Source organism: Vipera ursinii (assembly GCF_947247035.1).
Source record: "Vipera ursinii genome assembly, chromosome: Z".
In the NCBI taxonomy this organism is placed as follows: Eukaryota; Metazoa; Chordata; class Lepidosauria; order Squamata; family Viperidae; genus Vipera; species Vipera ursinii.
Window position 1 is genome coordinate 70791186 of NC_139517.1, and position 20870 is coordinate 70812055.

Genomic DNA, 20870 nt, shown 5'->3' on the forward strand with positions numbered 1-20870 from the left:
ATCCTGCGCTGAAATGGACAGGTTAACCCTAGAGATCAAAAATAAGAACGAAACGGAGTATTATGAAATTTGGCAAAATTTGTACAATTGGTTAGAGTTAAGGAGGATCGCTGAGATGAACACTGTTTGATTGGTTGATAATGTAAGGATTTTTTATTAGCATCTATATAATGGACATAACTGAAAGATATGTAAATATAACACTGAGGACTGAATGTCAGTTTACTAAAAAAAACGACAGATCTTATATGTACAGTTTTTTATACTCTGTCCTGTTATAGATTGTATTTTAGGTTTTTGTTATTTCTTTCTGTAACATAAGATAATACCAATAGTAGTGTTGTAGCTAGGGAAGTTGAATCATGTCCACTTTTGTTTTTAAATGTATATTTAATAAAATTTCCCCCCCAAAAAAGGAAATCCTGGCATAATTTTCTCCTTATACTAGAATATATGATAATGAAAAACAGAATAACAGAGTTGGTAGGGACCTTGAAAGTCTTCTTACCCAACCCTCTACTCAACCAGGAAAACATATGACATTTCACAGAAATGATTGTCCAATCTCATCTATGCTTCAATTAAAATAAGCAGGCATATACATAGAATGAAGGCTACTGCTAAGCTTGTAAGCCGCCCTGAGTCTTCGGAGAAGGGTGGGATATAAATGGAATTAAAATAAAATAAAAAATAAATAAAATATGAGGTACAGAAGATTACCACAATGAAATCATCCCAATTAGGAATCATGTGCTCATTAGTTTTATAAATCTGTAGCTTTTCCGCTGGATATAACATTATTCACCCATACCCTTATACCAAACTTCCTTCTGAGTCTTCTAGGTATTTTCTTTTATAGGAAAATAGAGGGTTGTTGGCTAATCTATCCTGAATTCTACAAATGAATTGTAACATACTTCCATGTAGTAGAAGATGCTATTCGGCCATCAATGGTGAATTAAGTTTTTTCTGCTAATCTGCTTATTTTCTGAGTGTCACATGTTACCCTTCATTTGGTAGTAAAATGTGCATGTGATCGCAGATGTTTCCATATTCAGGAACCAGCTGCTACTAGCTCACCACACTAAAATGAATCATTTGCCAACTAACTAGATCATAACATCTTCCAATATGTTAATGAAATTCTACCTCTAAATTTGAGTTTACTTTTATAATGATGGCTTCTAAACAGTAAAAGCTCTTTGAAATATAGAGTAAAAAAATGAACAAATCAAGAAAATTAATCTCCTGATTTCTGCAGAGTATTCCAAAATCATTACCTATAATGTTCCTAATTTAAACTGAAAGCATGAGGAGATATTACCAAAAAAGGGATTCAGGTTCAAACAGCAGAATTAGGAACTGAACATGAAGCTGAAAGAAAAAGTTTTACCAGTTATTTTTTATTAATGACCTGAAGAATGAAAAACATTCTTATCAGTTATGGATTTGAAACAAGTCAACTTATGGTATTTTACAATATCATCTATAGGGATATCCACAGTGATTATACTGTATCTTAGCCCAGATTCATTAGTACTCTGTGAAAAAAAAGATAACTTTTATATAAGTTTACTTTGCTTCAAACATCAAATTCTTTATAACCCAGATGGTAGTAAAATACTGTGCAGCAGCAGTAAAAAAAAATGAGGCACCAACTGAAGCAAGGTCTATCATAGTTACAACTCACTTCTTCGTTGACCATCATAATGTCCTCCAATATTTTATTATATTTTAATATCTTTATTAGTGTTCAATATTCCTGAATCTTGTTAATAATGGGGGAGGGGAGGGGGGAGGAAAAGGAGAAGGAAAAGGAAGATACAGTATTAATGGTATTACTGAAATAATGCAAAATCAGGATTTCTGCATTACGAGAGCTAAATACCATTTTTCAATTATGCTGAAAAACTGGGATACTGAATTGCAAAAAGGTACATGTAATGTGTTATATTTGCATACTCACAAAACATGATGAAGTGAGCTTGCATCCAGTGATGCTGCAATAACTTTATCAGATACAGTAAATCATAATCACTGCTATGAGTTACTGATATGGCATTGCAGAAAAATGCTCCTTAGGATGCATTCTTAGAAACACCGGTTATATTTCACCTGTAGTCCTATATCAACTCTTAGTCACAGAAACAAATTCAAGAAAGTACAAGTGAATACCACAAATATGGATTTGTAACATAATAAATGTTATTGGAAGATGATCCTACAGAGGCAGGCAAGGGCAACTGCACTTAAGAGACATGGAAAATACACAAATGGTGTTTCCATCTAAAGCTTGTTGTACAAAGAGCTAAATTATGGCCTGTAGCTATTTGAAATCAACTATACGGAGGATATTCTTTAAAAAGTTGTTGTGGAATAACTCATTATGCAGACAGAGTCTATTACCCAAAGATGAAAATGATAATCTGCAGTAATTCTTCTTTGAAGTCAGAATTTAGGATTTTTTTATTCCAAGATAGTTACAACCGATTTTTAATGTTACCATATATCAATTCACCAAAAATGATATTAAATACTTCAAATCAGACTGTCAGACTAAAAAACAAATGAAAGAACTCTCTCAGATGCAAATTATAGAATCTGGGAGGTAGCATCCAGTTGATCTCCACTGACCTCAAAAAAGATAAACTGGATTAGACTTGTTTAGTAATCTGGAGGAGACTACCAAGAAATAGCAAGATTCAGAAGTTGGTAGTCATCCCAAAACATGACAATGACAAATCTTTTCTGTAATTTTAATTCAAGGGAGATTTTAGTTACTCTTTACTCAAACTACATCAGAATAATGGATTTTTTTGTCCCAAGAAATATGGGAATATGAGGTATATACATTGCAAAGAATGATGGCTGTTAAAGTTGCTCTTCAGGATCTGTATTCTGAGAACAATTATATTATTAATAAAGTTGGGATATCTCAGATTTGGAGAGCTTCCTATATGAACCATTTCCAGTAATCTATATGAAAATAAATTTTGACTGCGACTTAAAAGTAACTACTATTGCTGTATATACTGTATATGTGACAAAGTAACCTGATGTCAGTTTTCCAATCTAAAATTCAGACCAACTTTCTGAAAATCAAACTGTAATGGGAAAATTCCCTTGCATTTTTGGACATACACTTATAAAACTTTGAAAGCTTTCTAATGTAACAACTGTCATTTAAATTACAAATTAAACATAAGAGGAATTCTCACACAGATCCGTGACAAAACTCAACAAATAAGATGAAATGGGTGGTAATTTAATCCAAGCTAGGTCAATTGGTTCAAATTATGAGAAAAATGGAATTTGACTAAATAATTGACTAAACAGAACATCCCAGTAGAAAAGGTTCTGACAGAACATTTGCTGTGAGGCTGCAATAGAGTATTACAAATTTACTTCAAACTATGATACTAACTTCCAAGCTCTACTTTGAGCACAGAAAATGGCTAACAAGGCACTTTTAAGTCTGCATATGGATCTGACTTGAGTTTTGTATGCAACTGAAAATTAAATTAAGTTGGGTAGGAAAGGCAGGAAAAGACATGTTCTTAAACTGTTGTCAGACACAATTATAAATTCTTAGAGAAAAGTTGAGAACTGAAGTTTTACAAATCCTGCCTAACTAACTGAATTTAATAAATGGATAGACTCTTAACATTACGTTTCCCTCCACTCATATTAACATCAATGGAAAGCTTACATTGTGATAATAAACATACCTTATCTAACTCTAATCCACTAATAACACTTATTCAGAAAGCAAATAGATGTTGTTGCAGATGGAGTCAGACCCAAATTAAAATGACATATCTCTATCCAACTAAATAATGAATGGCTGCCAAATTCATTCCTAGAACAATCTGTGATCTCATATGTTTTTATTAAATATACTGAATAAATGAAAGGCAGAGAAATAGCATTTTTGTCTTAATTCTGGAAATAGCTTTAAAATCATGATTTAACTCTTTTGTTACAAAGAAATTGATTAAGATAGTATTCACGTCAATAGACTAGGTTGAATGCAGATATTGTTCTCATTGGAAGCCAAAAATTAGATTATAATGTCTGCTTTTCAAGAGTTCCAAATTCAACAAGTGAGATCTAAACTTCTTCAGTCACTGAGGAACTTACACTTTTCCTCCAGTGATGACTATGATTGAAAATTATTCCCTGACTTCTCAGATGTGTTTGGGCTGGTTTATAGTTGCTTCATCCCAGAAAACATTTCACTTTCCATATGCTTAAGCAACTTTGTTCAGTCATTATTTCATCTTTTTTGGCACCTGATCTGATTCCATGCACTGAAAGCAGGTTATAATCTTAATTGAAAGAACCTTTGTTGCAAGATAATTAACATTTATTTTTAACGTTTGTTAAGGTGCTAACCCTTGTTAAAATTCACTCCTTTTTAGGTGGTATGCAACTTTCTTTATACTAAAGAACTATACTATATTATTTTAGTTATAATCCAAAAATCAGCCACGATCAGATGGTGACTGAAACAAAACTAAACCTGATTTCATTTACAATTAAATGAAATTATATGATTTTATATTATATTTTATAAAATATAATATAAAATTTTATATTTTATAAAATTTATAAAATATAGGTAATATATTCTCCCTGTCTCTTTTTTTTTTATTGAAAAGTTTTATAAAATACAATTTTCCTTTAAAAAAAACCCCCCTTCCCCCTCCCTCCTCCCCTCCCTACCTCCCCCCTATCTCCCCCCCTCCCCCTCCCCCTCCTCCCTCCCCTACCTCCCCCCCTCCACTTCCCCTCCTCCCCCCTCCCCCCCGACTTCCCAGAGCAAAATACAAGGTATATATCTAAAAGGCAATCATAAACAATCATATACTAACAATTATAAACTCTAAAATCCATCACTCTCTAGCTTGTATATAGTAAACCAATCCTTAATAATACTAAATATATAAAAAAACTAAAATAAAAGAGAACTAGCATCATTCCCATCTATGTTCTTCCACAATTCACTATTACCTTAACATATTCTCATTTGCACATTAATAAATAGTTCTTACACAAATTAACCCACATTAACCCACAAAACTTTCTTCCTCTTCCTCTGTAGTAAGTTGTCCATTAATTCCAAATTAAAAAAAAAAAATCTATTACCATACATAGCATCCCAAAACTTTTAAAAAAAACAACTACCACTTAACTATAAATATTTTGTGGAAGTTCCATAGATTTCTACTGGTCCTATTTTTTTTTCTTTTTTGAGCGTTTTAAGGCAGCACGCGTCACCCTCTGTTCTCTAAGATCATCCAAAAGAGTTACAGCTTGAACTCCTCCTGTACCCTTCTCGTCTATCTGTGCATCTTCATCCTCTTGATGTTCTCCTTCTCCAGATCCCTCTGCAGCTTCCAGAAGTGTTGATGGGGTTACTTTCAAAACATTATTATAAAAATCATGTGCTTGCTTCACATTACTCAAACAGTACCTTTTGCCATCATACATGAAGCTCAACCCAGCTGGGATCTCCCATCTGAACCTTATATCTCTTTGCTTGAGCTCTTGCACAAGAAATATAAAATCCTTCCTTCTCTTTAAAATCTTTGGAGGAATTTCTTTTAGAACCAAAACTTGTTGACCAGCAATCACAACTTTGGTATCGTAGGCAGCTTGTATAACTTCATCTCTAATTTCCCTTTTTACAAAATAAACCACCACATCTCTAGGCAACTTTCTCTGTTTAGCAATCCACGAATTCACACGAAACACTTTGTCCATACCTTGTTTTAATTCAGATGCTGGATGGTTCAATACTCCCTCAAAAGCCTCAGAAACCAGCTGCTTTAAATCTTCCTTAATATTCTCTTTTAGGCCTCTAATTCTCACAGCAAACTGCATCTGGTAAAATTGGGCCAAGCTCTGTTCACTGTCGATTTTGTCTTTTAAATCTTCAATTTCCAATACTTTTGCTTCTAATAAAGCATTCTTTTGAATCAAGTCTTGCACTTGATCATCCAGCACCTCCACACATTTAGCAACTTTTTGCACTGAGGACAAAATGTCTACCTTCATTTCTCTAAGTTTCTGTTCCATCCTTTCTTCCATTCTCTGCTCCAATTTCTCCAATTTCTCCTCCATCTGTAGAAATTTAACACCCATTGACTCCAAAATTAACTGGGTATGTTTTTCAAGATCCTTCGATGTCAATACATCAGGAGAATGCAACGCCTGCAGCAATGATTGTTGTTGCACCGGAGAATTTCCAGCACTCCGAAAAGTTCTAGGGAGAGGTTTAGCCGCCATCTTTTACTTACAATTGTGACGCACTTTCACTTTAAGTTTTAAGCAAAGTCCATCAAGCTTGAGAGTAAAATAAAATCTTCTTCATCTCTTCATCTTTCCCTCTTGTACTGCTCTGCCTGCTCTTTCCCTTTCATAGTCTCTCCTTCAAGCAGGGATGGTCGCAGACGCCTGGCTCTGCTCCATTAGCAGAGACGCTGGTCAGCTGGGAGCAGCCCAGGCTACGGGGGAGTTCAATCCTTCAGCCGCCCAAGCTCCAAGCTCAGGCGGCCCCGGAGAACTCAACCCCCACCTGGGGGCTCACCCCCTCCTCTTCTCCCGAGGAGGGGGCTTCAGATTCGCCCGAACAGCTGATCGGCGCTGTTTCGGGCGAAAAAGCACCAGCTGAGCCGCGGGCAGCCCGGGAAGGCTCCCTCCGTCGCCGCGGAGCCACCGGAACTCCCTGTCTCTTTAATAATTAACCCTCCCTCTTCTATACAAAGAAATATTTGATGAATTCAGCAGTCTGAGGAAGGATTCTATGGACCACAACCAGAGCTTCTGGGGATCAGAAGGCATCAAGTTGTGCCTTTATCTGAAAGACATCCCAAACCTGAATAAGTGTGGCTTATTTAGTTATCATGGCTGTATGCTGCAATGAATAACAAATACATGATAGCTTGTACAAAGCACCTATGATTGTAGTTATTGCAGCTGCATCAGGGTTCTAAATTCTGCAGCTGCACTTCCCAAAGTCTAGATTGGCATTTCCTGGCATATGCCCTTCAGGGAACAGATACTTCACGTTCTAGAGCCTTTACATCTGCACTAAAAAAATAGACATCATCAAAACACACTGACTTGCTTTGGAACACATAAATAACAACAGATAAGTAAATAAACAATTTAAATAAATGAAGAAAGAAGGCCATCTGCAGATGTCTATTCAGTGAGATGCATACAGTATCCTTTAAATTGTATTCAGAGCCCAGTTGATAATCTGGGAGCAGCAAACACCACACATGTATTCCACTGAGTAAGCACTATGACCAAGAAAGACTTCACAAGGATCCCATGGGCAAATCAAATGAGAAAATAATTTTTGAATGCACCGAGTTCACAGTAATTTAGAAAAATACTTTCTCATTTGTTTTAAAGCCATCCTTTAATATAAACTGGTCAATTCTGATGATTTCACAGTATGCTTTCATAAAACTGAAGGTTCCAAGTCAAAAAACGGTATAAAGATGAAGTGACATCATTCAATGATTTTGTCAGAAATACTGTGAGTTCTGCTGTCATACTTCTGCTGTCCCAAGGGTGCTTTTTCACAAGGCAACTGGACTTCCTTGTTTTTCTTTGAAGACATTTCACTTCTCATCCAAGAAGCTTTTTCAGCTCTTTTAGAGAGTCATTAAGGTCACCTGGAGGTTTATCTGTGTCATCGGGGACACAACGAAGTATGCAAATGGGTATGGAGCCTTCCTGGAACTGCTGAAAGTCCTTTCAGCAATTCCAAGAAGGGTACGCACCCATTTTCACTACTCAGGTGACCCTGACAACATAGATAAACCTCCAGGTGGCCTCAATGACTCTCTAAAAGAATGCAAATGATCAGCTGTCCATAAGGAGTATAAATCCTTCCTGTAACGACCTGCCCCAGCTGTCCCTCTCAGAAAAGGACGACTCTTGACAGCATGGGATTAATCAAAAAGAACTTTTACTGAGAGGTAATGTTTGCAGTAAAGCTAAGCAGCACCTAACATTCCCACACCAAGCAACAAGCTATTCTTCTCCCTTTGAAATTCAATCCAACTACCCCACCGACCAGTCTACTGGTAACTAATACAGTGCCGCAAGGACAGATAATGGTTCATCTTCGGGGCACAGCAATCTTGGTATCAGGCTGGAATGAGCTGGGAAGAAGTCTGTTCTGTCTCCAAAGATGAGCCCCTCCTTTATTCCCAAGTAGCTACAGTGTTACAGCAAAAGCAAAAGTATTCAAAGAACGCTTCCCCAAAGAGAGGCCTCCTCCCCACTCCATCAGAATGGAAGGAACCGGAAAACGGGGACCTGACATTTCCATTTCCCACCATCCAGTCTGAGCTGAAGAAGCTTCTTTTTTTTTATTGAAAAGTTTTAAAATACAATTTTCCTTTAAGAATCCCCCCTTCCCCCTCCCTCCTCCCCCCTCCCTACCTCCCCCCCTCCCCCCCTCCCCCCCCGGACTTCCCAGAGCTAAATACAAGGTATATATATAAAAAGCAATCATAAACAATCATATACTAACAACTATAAACTCTAAAATCCATCACTCTCTAACTTATATAGGATAAAACAAGCCTTAATAATATTGAATATGTAAAAAAAGAAACTAAGATAAGAAAAGAAAAAAAGACGAAAGAAGACTTATTCAAATGCTACATAAAACTTCTTAACCCTATACTTATTCTGGATAAACTCAATCCATTTTCTCCATTCCATAATATAGCGTTCTTGCGAATGATCTTTCAAATAGGCCGAAATCTTCGCCATCTCTGCCAGGTCGGAAACCTTTAAAGTCCACTCCTCTATGGTCGGCAGTTCCTCTTTCTTCCAATATTGGCCTATCAAAAGCCTTGCCGCTGTAATTAAGTTCAACATCAACTTGGTGTCCACAACTGTAGCGTCTGTAATTATTCCCAACAAAAAAAGTTGCGGACAAAACTTTATCCTCTGTTTAAAAATCTTCTGCATATTCCACCAGACTTTTATCCAAAAAGCCTTAACCTTCTTACATGTCCACCATATGTGAAAATATGTTGCATCTTCATCCCCACACCTCCAACATTTAGGCTGATAATTCGGATACATACTTGCAAGCTTTTTAGGATCTAAATGCCATCTATAAAACATTTTGTAAAAGTTCTCTCTTAGATTTTGAGCTTGAGTAAATTTTACGTTCCTCACCCAAATGTTTTCCCACGTGTCCATTGTGATAACTTCCTGAATGTTTTGGGCCCATTTTATCATACAATCCTTAACAAGCTCTGTTTCTGAGTCAATCTCTATCAATGCAAGATATATCCGTTTGATATGTGCTGGTCCCTGATTTCTAATTTGCTTTATCAAATTTTCATCAGTCATTGTAAATCCATTTTTCTGGTCTTCTTTCCACCTGGCCCGTAACTGAGTATATTGAAACCAATTTTGAACAACCTTCTCTTCTCGCAAGAGGCTATATGATTTCAAACACCAAACATTTCTTTCCAAACTGAGGATCTCCTTGTACGTAGTCACATCATGTTTAAAGCCAGCATGTATATTTTCTATTGCGTGTTTTGGAATTGCCCACAATGGTATCTTGCAACTTAAGTTATGTCTATACTTCTTCCAAACTCTCAGCAATGCCTGTCTTAAAATATGCACCCTAAACACGTTGTCTACCTTCTTATCATACAACAAATATGCATGCCAGCCAAACAACAAATCGTGGCCCTCAAGATTTAATAACCTCCCTTGCGTCAAATTAATCCAGTCACTTATTCCTACTAATGCAGCAGCTTCATAATATAATTTAAAATTAGGCAATTTAAGGCCACCTCTCTCACGAGTATCCTGCATAATCTTAAGTTTAACTCGTGGTTTTTTCCCTGCCCACACAAATTTATTGATACCTCGCTGCCATTCCTCCAGATTAGAATCTTTCTTAAGAATCGGTATCATTTGAAATAAAAATAAAAATTTAGGCAGGACATTCATTTTAACTGCTGCAATCCGTCCCAACAAAGACAATTGCAATTTTTCCCAACTCTCCAATTCTTTTTGAATTTTCCCCCATAGTTTTTCATAATTATTTTTATATAGCTTTGTATTAGAGGGTGACAAAATCACCCCCAAATATTTAACCCTTTTAACAATCTCAAATCCAGTTAATCCTTCCAAGAGAGCCTTTTGCGAAACTGTCATATTTCTGGCCAAAATTTTAGTTTTCTGTGTATTAACTTTAAATCCAGAAACCTTCCCATATTGTGTTATTATCTCCATCAGGTCCACAACAGAGTTCTCTGGCTGGGTCACTGTAACAACCAGATCGTCTGCGAATGCTCTCAATCTGTAGTCCTGATCTCCAATTTGAATCCCCTTAATTTTTTCCGAATTCCGAATTTTAACCAATAATATCTCTAATGTTAACACAAATAACAAGGGCAATAACGGACACCCTTGCCTTGTGCCCTTCTCAATATTACATGCTTCCGTCAAGCTATTATTAACTATAATTCGGGCAGTTTGTTTTTGATATAATGCCCTAATCGGTTGTAGAAAATTTTCCCCAAAATCCATTTTGTCTAAAACTTTCAACAAAAATTTCCAATTCAATTGATCAAAAGCTTTTTCAGCATCTAAAAAAATTAGCACCGCAGCGATCTGGTTGTTCCTTTCCAAAAACTCTAACACATCAACTATATGCCTCACATTATTTTTCATTTGCCTACCACTAATAAACCCCGTTTGATCCCCATGAATCACCTGTTGCAGAACCCTCATCAGTCTATTAGCCAAAACCTTAGCAAATATCTTGTAATCTGTATTTAAAAGCGATATCGGTCTATAATTTTTAACTTGAGTAGCATCTTGGTCTTCCTTCGGAATCAAAGAAATAAAAGCTGTTCTCCAAGACGGTGGCACCTTTCCCCCCCTCTGGATTGTCTGGAACAGTTCCTTTAACGGTTTTATCATTTCTAATTGTAAATTTTTGTAATAGGCCGCAGTCAAGCCATCCGTACCTGGTGCTTTATCCACCTTCAATTCCTTAATTGCTGTAAAAATTTCTTCTTCTGTAATCAGTTGATTAATCCCTTCTTTTTGTACTTGCGTAAGAACCGGGATGCTAGCATTTTCCAAATATATATCAATGTCTTTTTCATTAATTTTCTCCTTAGCATATAATTTAGAATAAAAATCCACAAAAGCGTCCTTAATAAGGTCCTGTTGAAACACAACCCTTCCTTTATGCTCAATCTTGTCTATATTAGAAGCCCTTTGTTTTTTCCTCAGTCTATAAGCTAACCATCTACCTGGTTTATTAGCATTGCAAAAAGTATTATGCCTGGCAAACCGCAGATTGGTTGCCACTTGGTCAGCCATTAATTTATCAAATTGTCCTCTTAACAATTTAATAGCCTCCTTAGTCTTCACATCCTCTGAGTTCAAAATCAAAGCCTTTTCTTTTTCCTTTATTTCATTCTCCAGTTCTTTCCTCCTAGCTTCCACAGCACGTCTATGTTTGTTATTCATATATATCAACACCCCTCTCATGTAGGCCTTGCTAGCATCCCACACCATATCCATAGAGGTACCTTTGTTCATATTAGTTTCAAAAAAATCCTTCATCCGCTGTTTGCATTCTTCCACATTTCTCTGATTTCTAAACAAGTTCTCATTTACACGCCACGAGCGCCTATCTCTTTTCTCCTTATCAATCTCTAACCAAACTGGACTATGATCAGAGATAGTTCTTGCACAAATCTTCACCTTTTTAGTCCTCAAAAAAAAGTCATTAGTCACCAAAATAAAATCAATCCTCGAAAAAGATTGATGTCTATCAGAATAAAAAGTATAATCCTTTTCCTGCAAGTGTCTCTCACGCCAAATATCTCGCAGTTCCAAGTCATCCTTCATTTCAAAAAAAGATTTAGGCAGTCTAGCATGACTTGGAATGCGCTTAAAAGCTCCAGCCTTATCCATCTGTACATCCAAAACACCATTCCAGTCCCCCATAAAAATAAAAGATTTATAATCCAACTGGGTAAGCTTTGTATGAAATAAACTAAAAAAGTCAGCCTGTTGTTGTTGTTGATTAGGGGCATACAGTCCAACTAAAAGCGTCTTTTTGCCTTCTAGCAACAAGTCTATCAGTACGTATCTTCCATGCTTATCTGCTTCAATTAAGTCCGCTGTTATGGCACTTTTAATATAAACAACCACTCCATTTTTCTTATTCATTGCCGAGGCAACAAAGTGCGTACCCAGTCTTGAGTTCAATAAAAACTTTTGGTCCATAGCCCTAATATGCGTTTCTTGCAAACATATAACATCTATCTTGAATTGTTTTAAATATTGAAAAACTTTCTTTCTCTTCTGTGGTGAATTTAGTCCATTAACGTTCCAAGTCAAAAATTTAGTTGCGATGCATATCCTCCCAAAGCTCTTGAAGCACTGCTTTGATAGGACTATCTTCTTTAGGCCGTGCTCCTCCCACTGCTTGGCTATGAGTACGTTGTGAAGATTCTGAAGACTTTTGCTGGTCTTGTTCTTTTATTTTCTTTGCTCTTTTTAAAGCAGCACGCGTTACCCTTTGCTCTCTAGGATCATCCAAAGAAGTTATAGCTTGATCTCCTCCAGCACCATTTTCCTCTGTTTCATCCTCTTGATGTTCTCCTCCTTCTCCAGATCCCTTTGCAACTTCCAGAAGTGTTAATGGGGTTGCTTTTAAAACATTATTGTAGAAATCACGCGCTTGCTTCACAGTAATCAGCCGATACCTTTTGCCTTCATACATCACCATCAGCCCGTCTGGAATCTCCCATCTGAACCTTATGTCTCGTTGCTTGAGCTTATGCACAAGAAATGTAAAGTCTTTCCTTCTCCTTAAAATCTTTGGAGGGATTTCTTTTAAAACCAAGACTTCTTGATCAGCAATCACAACCTTAGCATCATAGGCAGCTTGTATAACTTCATCTCTAATTTCTCTTTTTGCAAAGTAAACCACCACATCTCTAGGCAACTTTCTCTGTCTGGCAACCCATGAGTTTACACGGAACACTTTATCCATAGCTGCTCTTATTTCAGATGCTGGCTGGTTCAATACCACTTCGAGAGCCTCAGAAACCAGCTGCTTTAAATCTTCCTTAATGTTCTCTTTTAAACCTCTGATTCTAACAGCAAACTGCATCTGGTAATATTGGGCAAGGCTTAACTCCCTTTCCATTTTGTCTCTTAAATTTTCATTCTCCCGTACTTTAACTTCTAATATTGCATTCTTTTGAGTCAGATCATCCACTTTTTCATCTAAATCTTCCACACATTCCGCCACTTTATGCACTGAAGACAAAATGTCTACCTTCATCACGCTGAACTTCTGTTCCATCTTCTCTTCCATTCTCTCCTCCAGTTTCTCCAATTTCTCCTCCATCTGTGCAAATTTATCACCCATTGATTGATTAATTGATTCCAAAAGTACCTGGGCATGTTTATCCAAAGCATCTCGTAAGGCCTTCGGTGTCAGTACATCAGGAGGGTGCAACGCCTGTAATGATGATTGTTGCACCGGAGAAGATCCACCACTCCGAAGAGTTTTAGGGGGAGGTTTAGCCGCCATCTTTTACTTTTCAATTGTGACGCACTTTCACTTAAAGTTTAAAAAGTCCATCAAGCTCGAGAGTATAATAAAATAATCCTCTTCACCTTTTCCTCTTGTACCGCTCTGCCTGCTCCTTTAATCCATAGTCCTTTCTTCAGGCAGGGGTGGTCGCAGATGCCTGGCTCTGCTCCAAGAAATCCGGAGCAGAGACGCTGGCCAGCTGGGAGCAACCCAGGCTTCGGGGGAGTTCAATCCTTCAGCCGCCCAAGCTCCAAGCTCAGGCGGCCCCGGAGAACTAGACCCCTACCTGGGGCCTCACCCCCTCCTCTTCTCCCGAGGAGGGGGCTTCAAATTCGCCCAAACAGCTGATCGGCGCTGTTTCGGGCGAAAAAACACACAGCTGAGCCGCGGGCAGCCCAGGAAGGCTGTCTCCGGCGCCGCGAAGCCACCAGAAGTCAGCTGAAGAAGCTTCTTGGATGACAAGTGAAACATCTTCAAAGAAAAACAAGAAAGTCCAGTTGTCTCGTGAAAAAGCACCTTTGGGATAACTTTGATCTGGATGATTGAGAATCTCCATAGACATAATTCTGCTGTCTTTTTCCCCATTATATTGTGATTATATTTCATTTGACTTGGAGTTCAGAAAACCATTTAAGTCCTTCATTTTTCCAGACTTAGTCATACATAGAGTACACTATAGCAGTTTGAATAAATTTACAAAGGGTTTACATATTTGGAGATCAGAAGATAGAAGGGCATCAAAAGTTTAGCCTTATGGTTATGGGAAAGTCAAATATCTTTGTTGACCCCTGGCTTGCAATGTTAAATGTTTGTGAAAATATCATAGCACTTTTTTTAAGTTCCTACATATTTATCAATAATATATTCCTGTAAGTACATACTTTTGTACCTCACTTTTAAATAATGTCTTATTAAACAATTACTTGTCATGCAACACTTTATTACCACTTTTTTTTCAAAAATATTTTTCACCTTTTTCATGGAAAGTGTAAAACTTCAACTGTTCGCTGAACATAATATTTTAGAATTAAATATCATTTGGATTCCTGAAAAACACAGAAGAAAAGTGCATCTAGAAAAGAACCAGATTAGCTTGGCGATTAAGTGATCAGGCAAATGTTTTTTAAATAGACATTATAACAACTATCAGATAATTTGCACATCCTCTCCATATTATCGCGCTAATAATGATGAGGAAAAAGACAGGTTGGTATAATTTTACAGTCAATGATAGATTTGGTAAAATATCTACTGGTCACCTGGTATAATTCTTCTTTTTCACTGGAAGAATACAGCACTCCCTTCCAATTGACACTTGCTGTCCTCTTAATACAACTGCTATAAAAACCAAGAAGTTTTTGTTTTTAATTCTATTTTACAATTGTCATAATAGATCCATCTTGATTCTCTGGACTACAAATATTAAATGGTAACCATTCACACATAGTGTCTTTTTATTAGCCATTATTAAAGATTGCAATATAAAATTAGCATTAATTAAAAAATGAGAAAACACTACACCTTTACATCTCTCACAGCATGTTCCTCTCTGCTTAATAACCAGAGCACATGTCTTCGAAAGTACAGGGCACTTCTCACGTTTGCATGTCACTTCCTTGTTCTGTCAGGTGCAAAAATAGAAAGCAAAATATATGTCAATTTAAAAAACCTAATGTTACTGTCTGTTTTCTGCCAATTTGGGACACAGAGCAGAAGACATGATTAATTCCATCATGCAAATAACAGGCACTGTTTGCTTTTTTTTTTTTGTATCACACATACAGCAAAGAAAATCTGGAAAATCAGGAAGAGAAGGAAAGCAATGTCAATCTGAAGAAACTAAATCTAGGTATAGTTATGCCAAAGGAAACATGTGAATTGTTCCAGGTTAATGCTACTTTACAATATACTATAGAAATGATAATATTTTTGTAAACTATAGAAGGAACTTTTAAGGTACCTACTCCAGGACTTCCTTATGTGAACAAAAATATTTAGTCATGGCTGTTCGGCAGGCCTATGTATTACAGTTAAAACACACACAGACACACACACAGAGAATAATGGTTTCTGTAAACTCCATTTTGCTAAAAGAACATGAGAATGAAAACAAATGCACTGCAATTTAAGGAGACAATCGAAGCTACACCAGGAACAAGAAGCACTATTGTTTCCAAAGTAAAACTTAAACACAATGTTTTGGCATTTTAAATTGAAAAATGATCCTCAGAATATTTTGAGCACATGGATTTTCCCCCTTCTTAAAATGGGAGGATGGGAGTTTGTTTCTGTTTTGGAAATATATTTCAGTGTATTTTGTCTACATACTAAACTATAATTATTTAAAACAAGTCACATTTACTTAACTGTAGTATTGAATTGGCATTTTAGGGAGTCATTGTGCTTTGTTTTCATAATTTAGTATTATGTATTTGTATTAAACCAATATAACTCTTCTATTATGCACACAGTTTGGTCTAATGATTAAGGCACCCAGGCTACAAACCAGGAGACTTGTCTTTTAGTGCCATTTTAGACACGAAAATCAGCTGAGTGACTCTGAACCAACTATTCTCTCTCAGCCCAACCCACTTCACAGGGTTGTTGTTATGGGGAAAATAGGAAGAGGAAGATGTGTTGGATATGTTTGCTGCCTTGAGTTATTTGTAAAAATAAAGGTGGATATAAACAAACAAAGGAGAACGGTGAAGGTAGATGATAGTAATAAATTAACAAAAGCAGTGAATAACTTCTTCAGATATTTAAGACTTCTCTGCTATTAATTTCCCTCTTTCCCCATGTTATTTCTTTTTAGAAATAAAATTTTACTACTGGAAATTCCTTCCTGAAGCATAACATGCAGGACTTCTCTGTGCAGCAAGCCCCAGCTATAATTACATGTTTGGTCTGTTACAACACACACAAGTCCATATGCCAGATGCCATTGGCCACTTCAGTCGATCATATGTCATAATTAGAGACCTCAAGAATGGAGTAGGAGAAGAAGAATCAAAGGAGGAAGAAGAATGTCAAATCATAAAACTAATGAAGAGGCTCTGCACTACTTTTCTTTGTTTCCTAGAACATTGAGCCAAGATATTTCTGACAGATAACTCAACATTTTTAGCATATGTGAACTTAAAAGAAAGAAGAAAAACCCCACTTCCTTGCTTTCTCATTATGTCTTATTCCTTCACTTTCTTTTATATTATACAAAATACGATTCTTTATCCCCTAAGACTAAGCAAGCCAAATCTGCAATCATTTCAGTAGCAATGACCATAAGGAATGAACGTGAAGTTTTTAAGTATCAGCTGCTTATCAAAATAGTGTCTACTCTCAAAATGATTTATATTATATTATATTTATATTTATTAAACTTATATACCGCCCTTCTCCCGTAGGACCCAGGGCGGTTCACAAGGCAATTAAAACAACATTACAATACAAAAATTAATAGCAATTAAAATAGATTAAATTTTCCTTGATTAAAATCTAAAACCTGTATATCTCTGATTAAAAACCCAATTACAATAAGTTAAAAAAATTTAAAAAATCCTCAGTCCTGGCCGGAAAGCTCAAAGAGCCAGGTCTTCAGGTCCTGGCGGAACGAACGAAAATCAGGGGCAGTCCTAAGCTCTATGGGTAACTGGTTCCAGAGGACAGGCGCGCCCACAGAGAAGGCCCTCCCCCTGGGTGTTGCCCGCTGGCAATCCTTTGCCGGCAGCACCCTGAGAAGGCCCTCCCTGTGGGTGCGCACAGGATGAAGGGAACTTGATGCCGGCAGCAGGTGTTCCCTCAGATATCCCGGACCCAAGCCATTTAGGGCTTTATAGGTCATCACCACCACATGTGTTCTTCTAGATATACTAGAAGTCATACATCTATTGTGATGGTTTTAGATTTTATCAATATTATTCTGGCACCTGAGCTCAAGAATCTGTTTTTTTCCAAAGATTGCACTTTAGGAGCAAAGTCAGAAACCTGAAAATCAATCAGGAACAGAATTACAGATGGCTTAAAAGGACTTTATTATTTATTACAACATTTCTAACCATCCTAACTTCTCATAACTCAAAGTAGTTTAAGTTCTCCCTTCATTGATGTATATGTTATCTCTCTACCACTTAGTCTGATGTATTAGGTGTTCAGTAATTAATCAAGTCAGATCCTTGGTGAAACAATTAAATTCTGAAGCACTCACAGTCCCACCAGAGATCACATTCCAATATATTTCAGGAATTATATTCTAATAATTCTCTGTATCAAAACTCTTGAGTAAACTCTTTTTCACATTGAGTTGAACTTTTGATAGCCAGTTGGATTCTCCATTTTGTTTTCTTGTTACAATGTGGAAGTGGCTTCCCAGGATCTTCTTGTAGCATAGTTTTTTAACTTTCCTGTTTAGCTTACACCTCTAGGATTTACAATGTCCCCCATATAAATTTAACCAGGTCTGACTTTCTTTAGGATTCTTTTATGTTCAACCAAGCTAAGTTAGCTACTGTCATCTATGTTAACACAATACTTTTAAACTGCCAGAGGCTGCTGGGAAAAGCTACAATACTGTGAGTTAAGGAGAAGGTGGGTGCAGGAGCAAAGTAACTAAAAATCAAAAATAGTGGTGGTACGTTCAGGGCAAGTGCATCTGAGATTCCTTTCATTTCAGTATGTCTGGCTTACTTCAGTGCAACACTTGTTTTGCAGCTGTCTTTCGCAGCACTCTTTTCAAACTGGGAAACTGTCCTATCTGTACACAAATTACTAGTCTACAAGGACAGATTATTTATCTAGGGTCTGTAATCTGTGCTCTTCAGGCAGAAATTAGGTGTTCAGTTCAGCCCTCCTACTCTAACTGAGCCTCCGCGCTATCAGCCCCCTCTACTGCAAAGATCCTGCAGGAGAAGGGCAGTGTGGACAACCATGGGATCTGGCAGGGTGAGAGCTGTGAACCATAAACCCAAAGCTTTCGCTGTGTCCCTGCATAACAGATACAGTGCCCTTGCTGACCTTACTAGGGATATTAAGGAAACAGGTCAAGGAAATTGTGATGATAACTCAAATAAGCAGGGGACCATGGTCCAAGATGAACTTGTTTTTGACAGGGAGAAGTGCGTATCAGGTATTACACATCAGTCATGCAAGAAAAGAAAGGTACCCAAAAAGAGAAGCCACCTTCTGGTTGGTGATTCAATTATAAGGGATGTAAATTTAGGAAAGGATACAGAGGTTTCAAAAGAGGTCAGGTGTCTTCCAGGTGCTACTGCCAGTAGGGACAAGAAGCGTATTTTCAAAATAGTCAACAATGCCAGCAATGACTGTGATGTGGATGCTATTGGCACTAACAATCTGTCCCAAAAGGATGTACTCTGTGTGAAGAATGATTTCCATAGCTTGGGGCAGGAACTCAGCAGAATAGGCTGTAGGCTTAATTTTTCAGAGGTCTTACCAGTGTATAAGGAGCAAAATGGAAAAGGCCAGCATATAGCAGAATTTAATATGTGGCTAAAGGAGTGGTGTAAAGGAGAAGGCTTTGGTTATATTAGTCACGATGTCTGTAGTTGGTCCAATGAAAAAATCTACAAAAGAGATGGTTTGCATCCATCCAAGAAAGGGACTCAGTTACTTGGCAATAAATTCACAGCTTTTCTGGAGGAATATTTAAACTAAACAATGGGGACAGTGAGTTAGTTGATACAGAACATCACTGTCCCCGGCAATCTAAGAAAATAGGGGAACTCAGGCACCACACAAGTTACGTAGCAAGTTAACGCAGGGTCAGTCATAAAGGACCCAAATGTCTATACACCAGTGCGCAGAGTATGAACAGTAAGCAGGGTGAACTAGAAATTCAAGTAAATGAGGGCGGATATGATATTGTTGCCATTACGGAAACATGGTGGGACGAAACCCACAAATGGAACACACAGCTGGAGGGATTTAAATTATTTAAAAGAAACAGATTAAACAAATGAGGAGGTGGAGTTGCTCTATATATAAGAAATAACTTTATCTCTACAGAAATAGAGCACAACAATGATGAAAACTGTAAACTTGAATGCATTTGGGTCAGTATAAAAAGGGGGGGAATGACATTGCCATAGGTATATACTATAGGCCACCCAACCAAACAGAGGAAATAGGTGATCTTTTTGCTAGTCAGCTAACTAAGGTATGTAGGAAGCACATCACAATAGTAATGGGGGACTTTAATTACCCTGATATCAACTGGGAGACAAACTCTGCACCAAGTGGAAGATCAAACAGATTCCTGACAAACCTAGCAGACAACTTTCTCTCCCAAAAAGTAGAGAAGGGAACTAGGGGATTAGCCATATTGGATTTAATTCTCACAAACAGAGATGAAATGATAGAAGGTGTCGAAGCCACAGGAACCTTGGGGGGGGGAAGTAATCATGCAATATTGGAATTCAACATTCTGGAAGCACAAGCAATAGAACACAGTCAAACTAGAGTCTTGGACTTTAAAAGAGCTAATTTCAATAAACTTAGACAGACCTTGGGAAGAATTCCATGGATGAGAATCCTAAAGGGGAAAACAACTCAAAAAGCTTGGGAAATTTTGAAAAGTGAGATAATAAAGGCCCAGTCTAGCACAATACCAACAAAGAAGAAAAATAACAGCTCTCAAAAGAAACCAGCATGGCTGCATAAAGAACTCTCTGATAAATTGAAATATAAAAAGGACAAGTATAAGAATTGGAAAGAGGGGCACATAACTAAGTCAGAATATCAGTAAATAGCTTGATCCTGCAAAGATGAAGTGAGGGAAGCTAAGGCTCAAAACAAACTAAGGCTTGCCACCAAAGTCAAAAATAACAAAAAAAGCTTCTTTCAACATATAAAAAACAAGAAAAAAAATAAGGAAATGATTGGTCCATTAGTGAGGGAAAGTGGCAAGAATGTGACAAGCAACAGGGAGAAAGCAGAACTATTTCACTCGTTTTTTGCATCTGTCTTTACACAAAGGGGAAAAAAGAGTCCAACCTACCAAAAACAGTGCCATAAAAAACAGAATAGAAATGCAAGTTAAGATAGGCACCTATCCAGCCTAGATGAGTTCAAATCACCAGGACCAGATGGATTACACCCCAAGGTTCTCAAGGAACTGGCAGACGTGATCTCAGAACCACTGAACTATATTTTTCAAAGATTGTGGAGCACTGGGGAACTACCAGAGGACTGGAAGAGAGCTGATGTAGCTCCCATCTTCAAAAAA

At 37.3% G+C, this 20870-nt stretch overlaps 1 protein-coding gene across 1 annotated transcript in view; it reads right to left on the reverse strand.

The window, feature by feature from the left end:
* BMPER (BMP binding endothelial regulator) overlaps positions 1-20870 on the reverse strand; it is a 210095-nt gene that overhangs the window by 156748 nt on the left and 32477 nt on the right. Inside the window, exon 3 of the mRNA XM_083376518.1 lies at positions 15152-15251. Coding sequence (XP_083232644.1) covers positions 15152-15251 — 100 coding nt within the window. The remainder of the gene's footprint in view (positions 1-15151; positions 15252-20870) is intronic.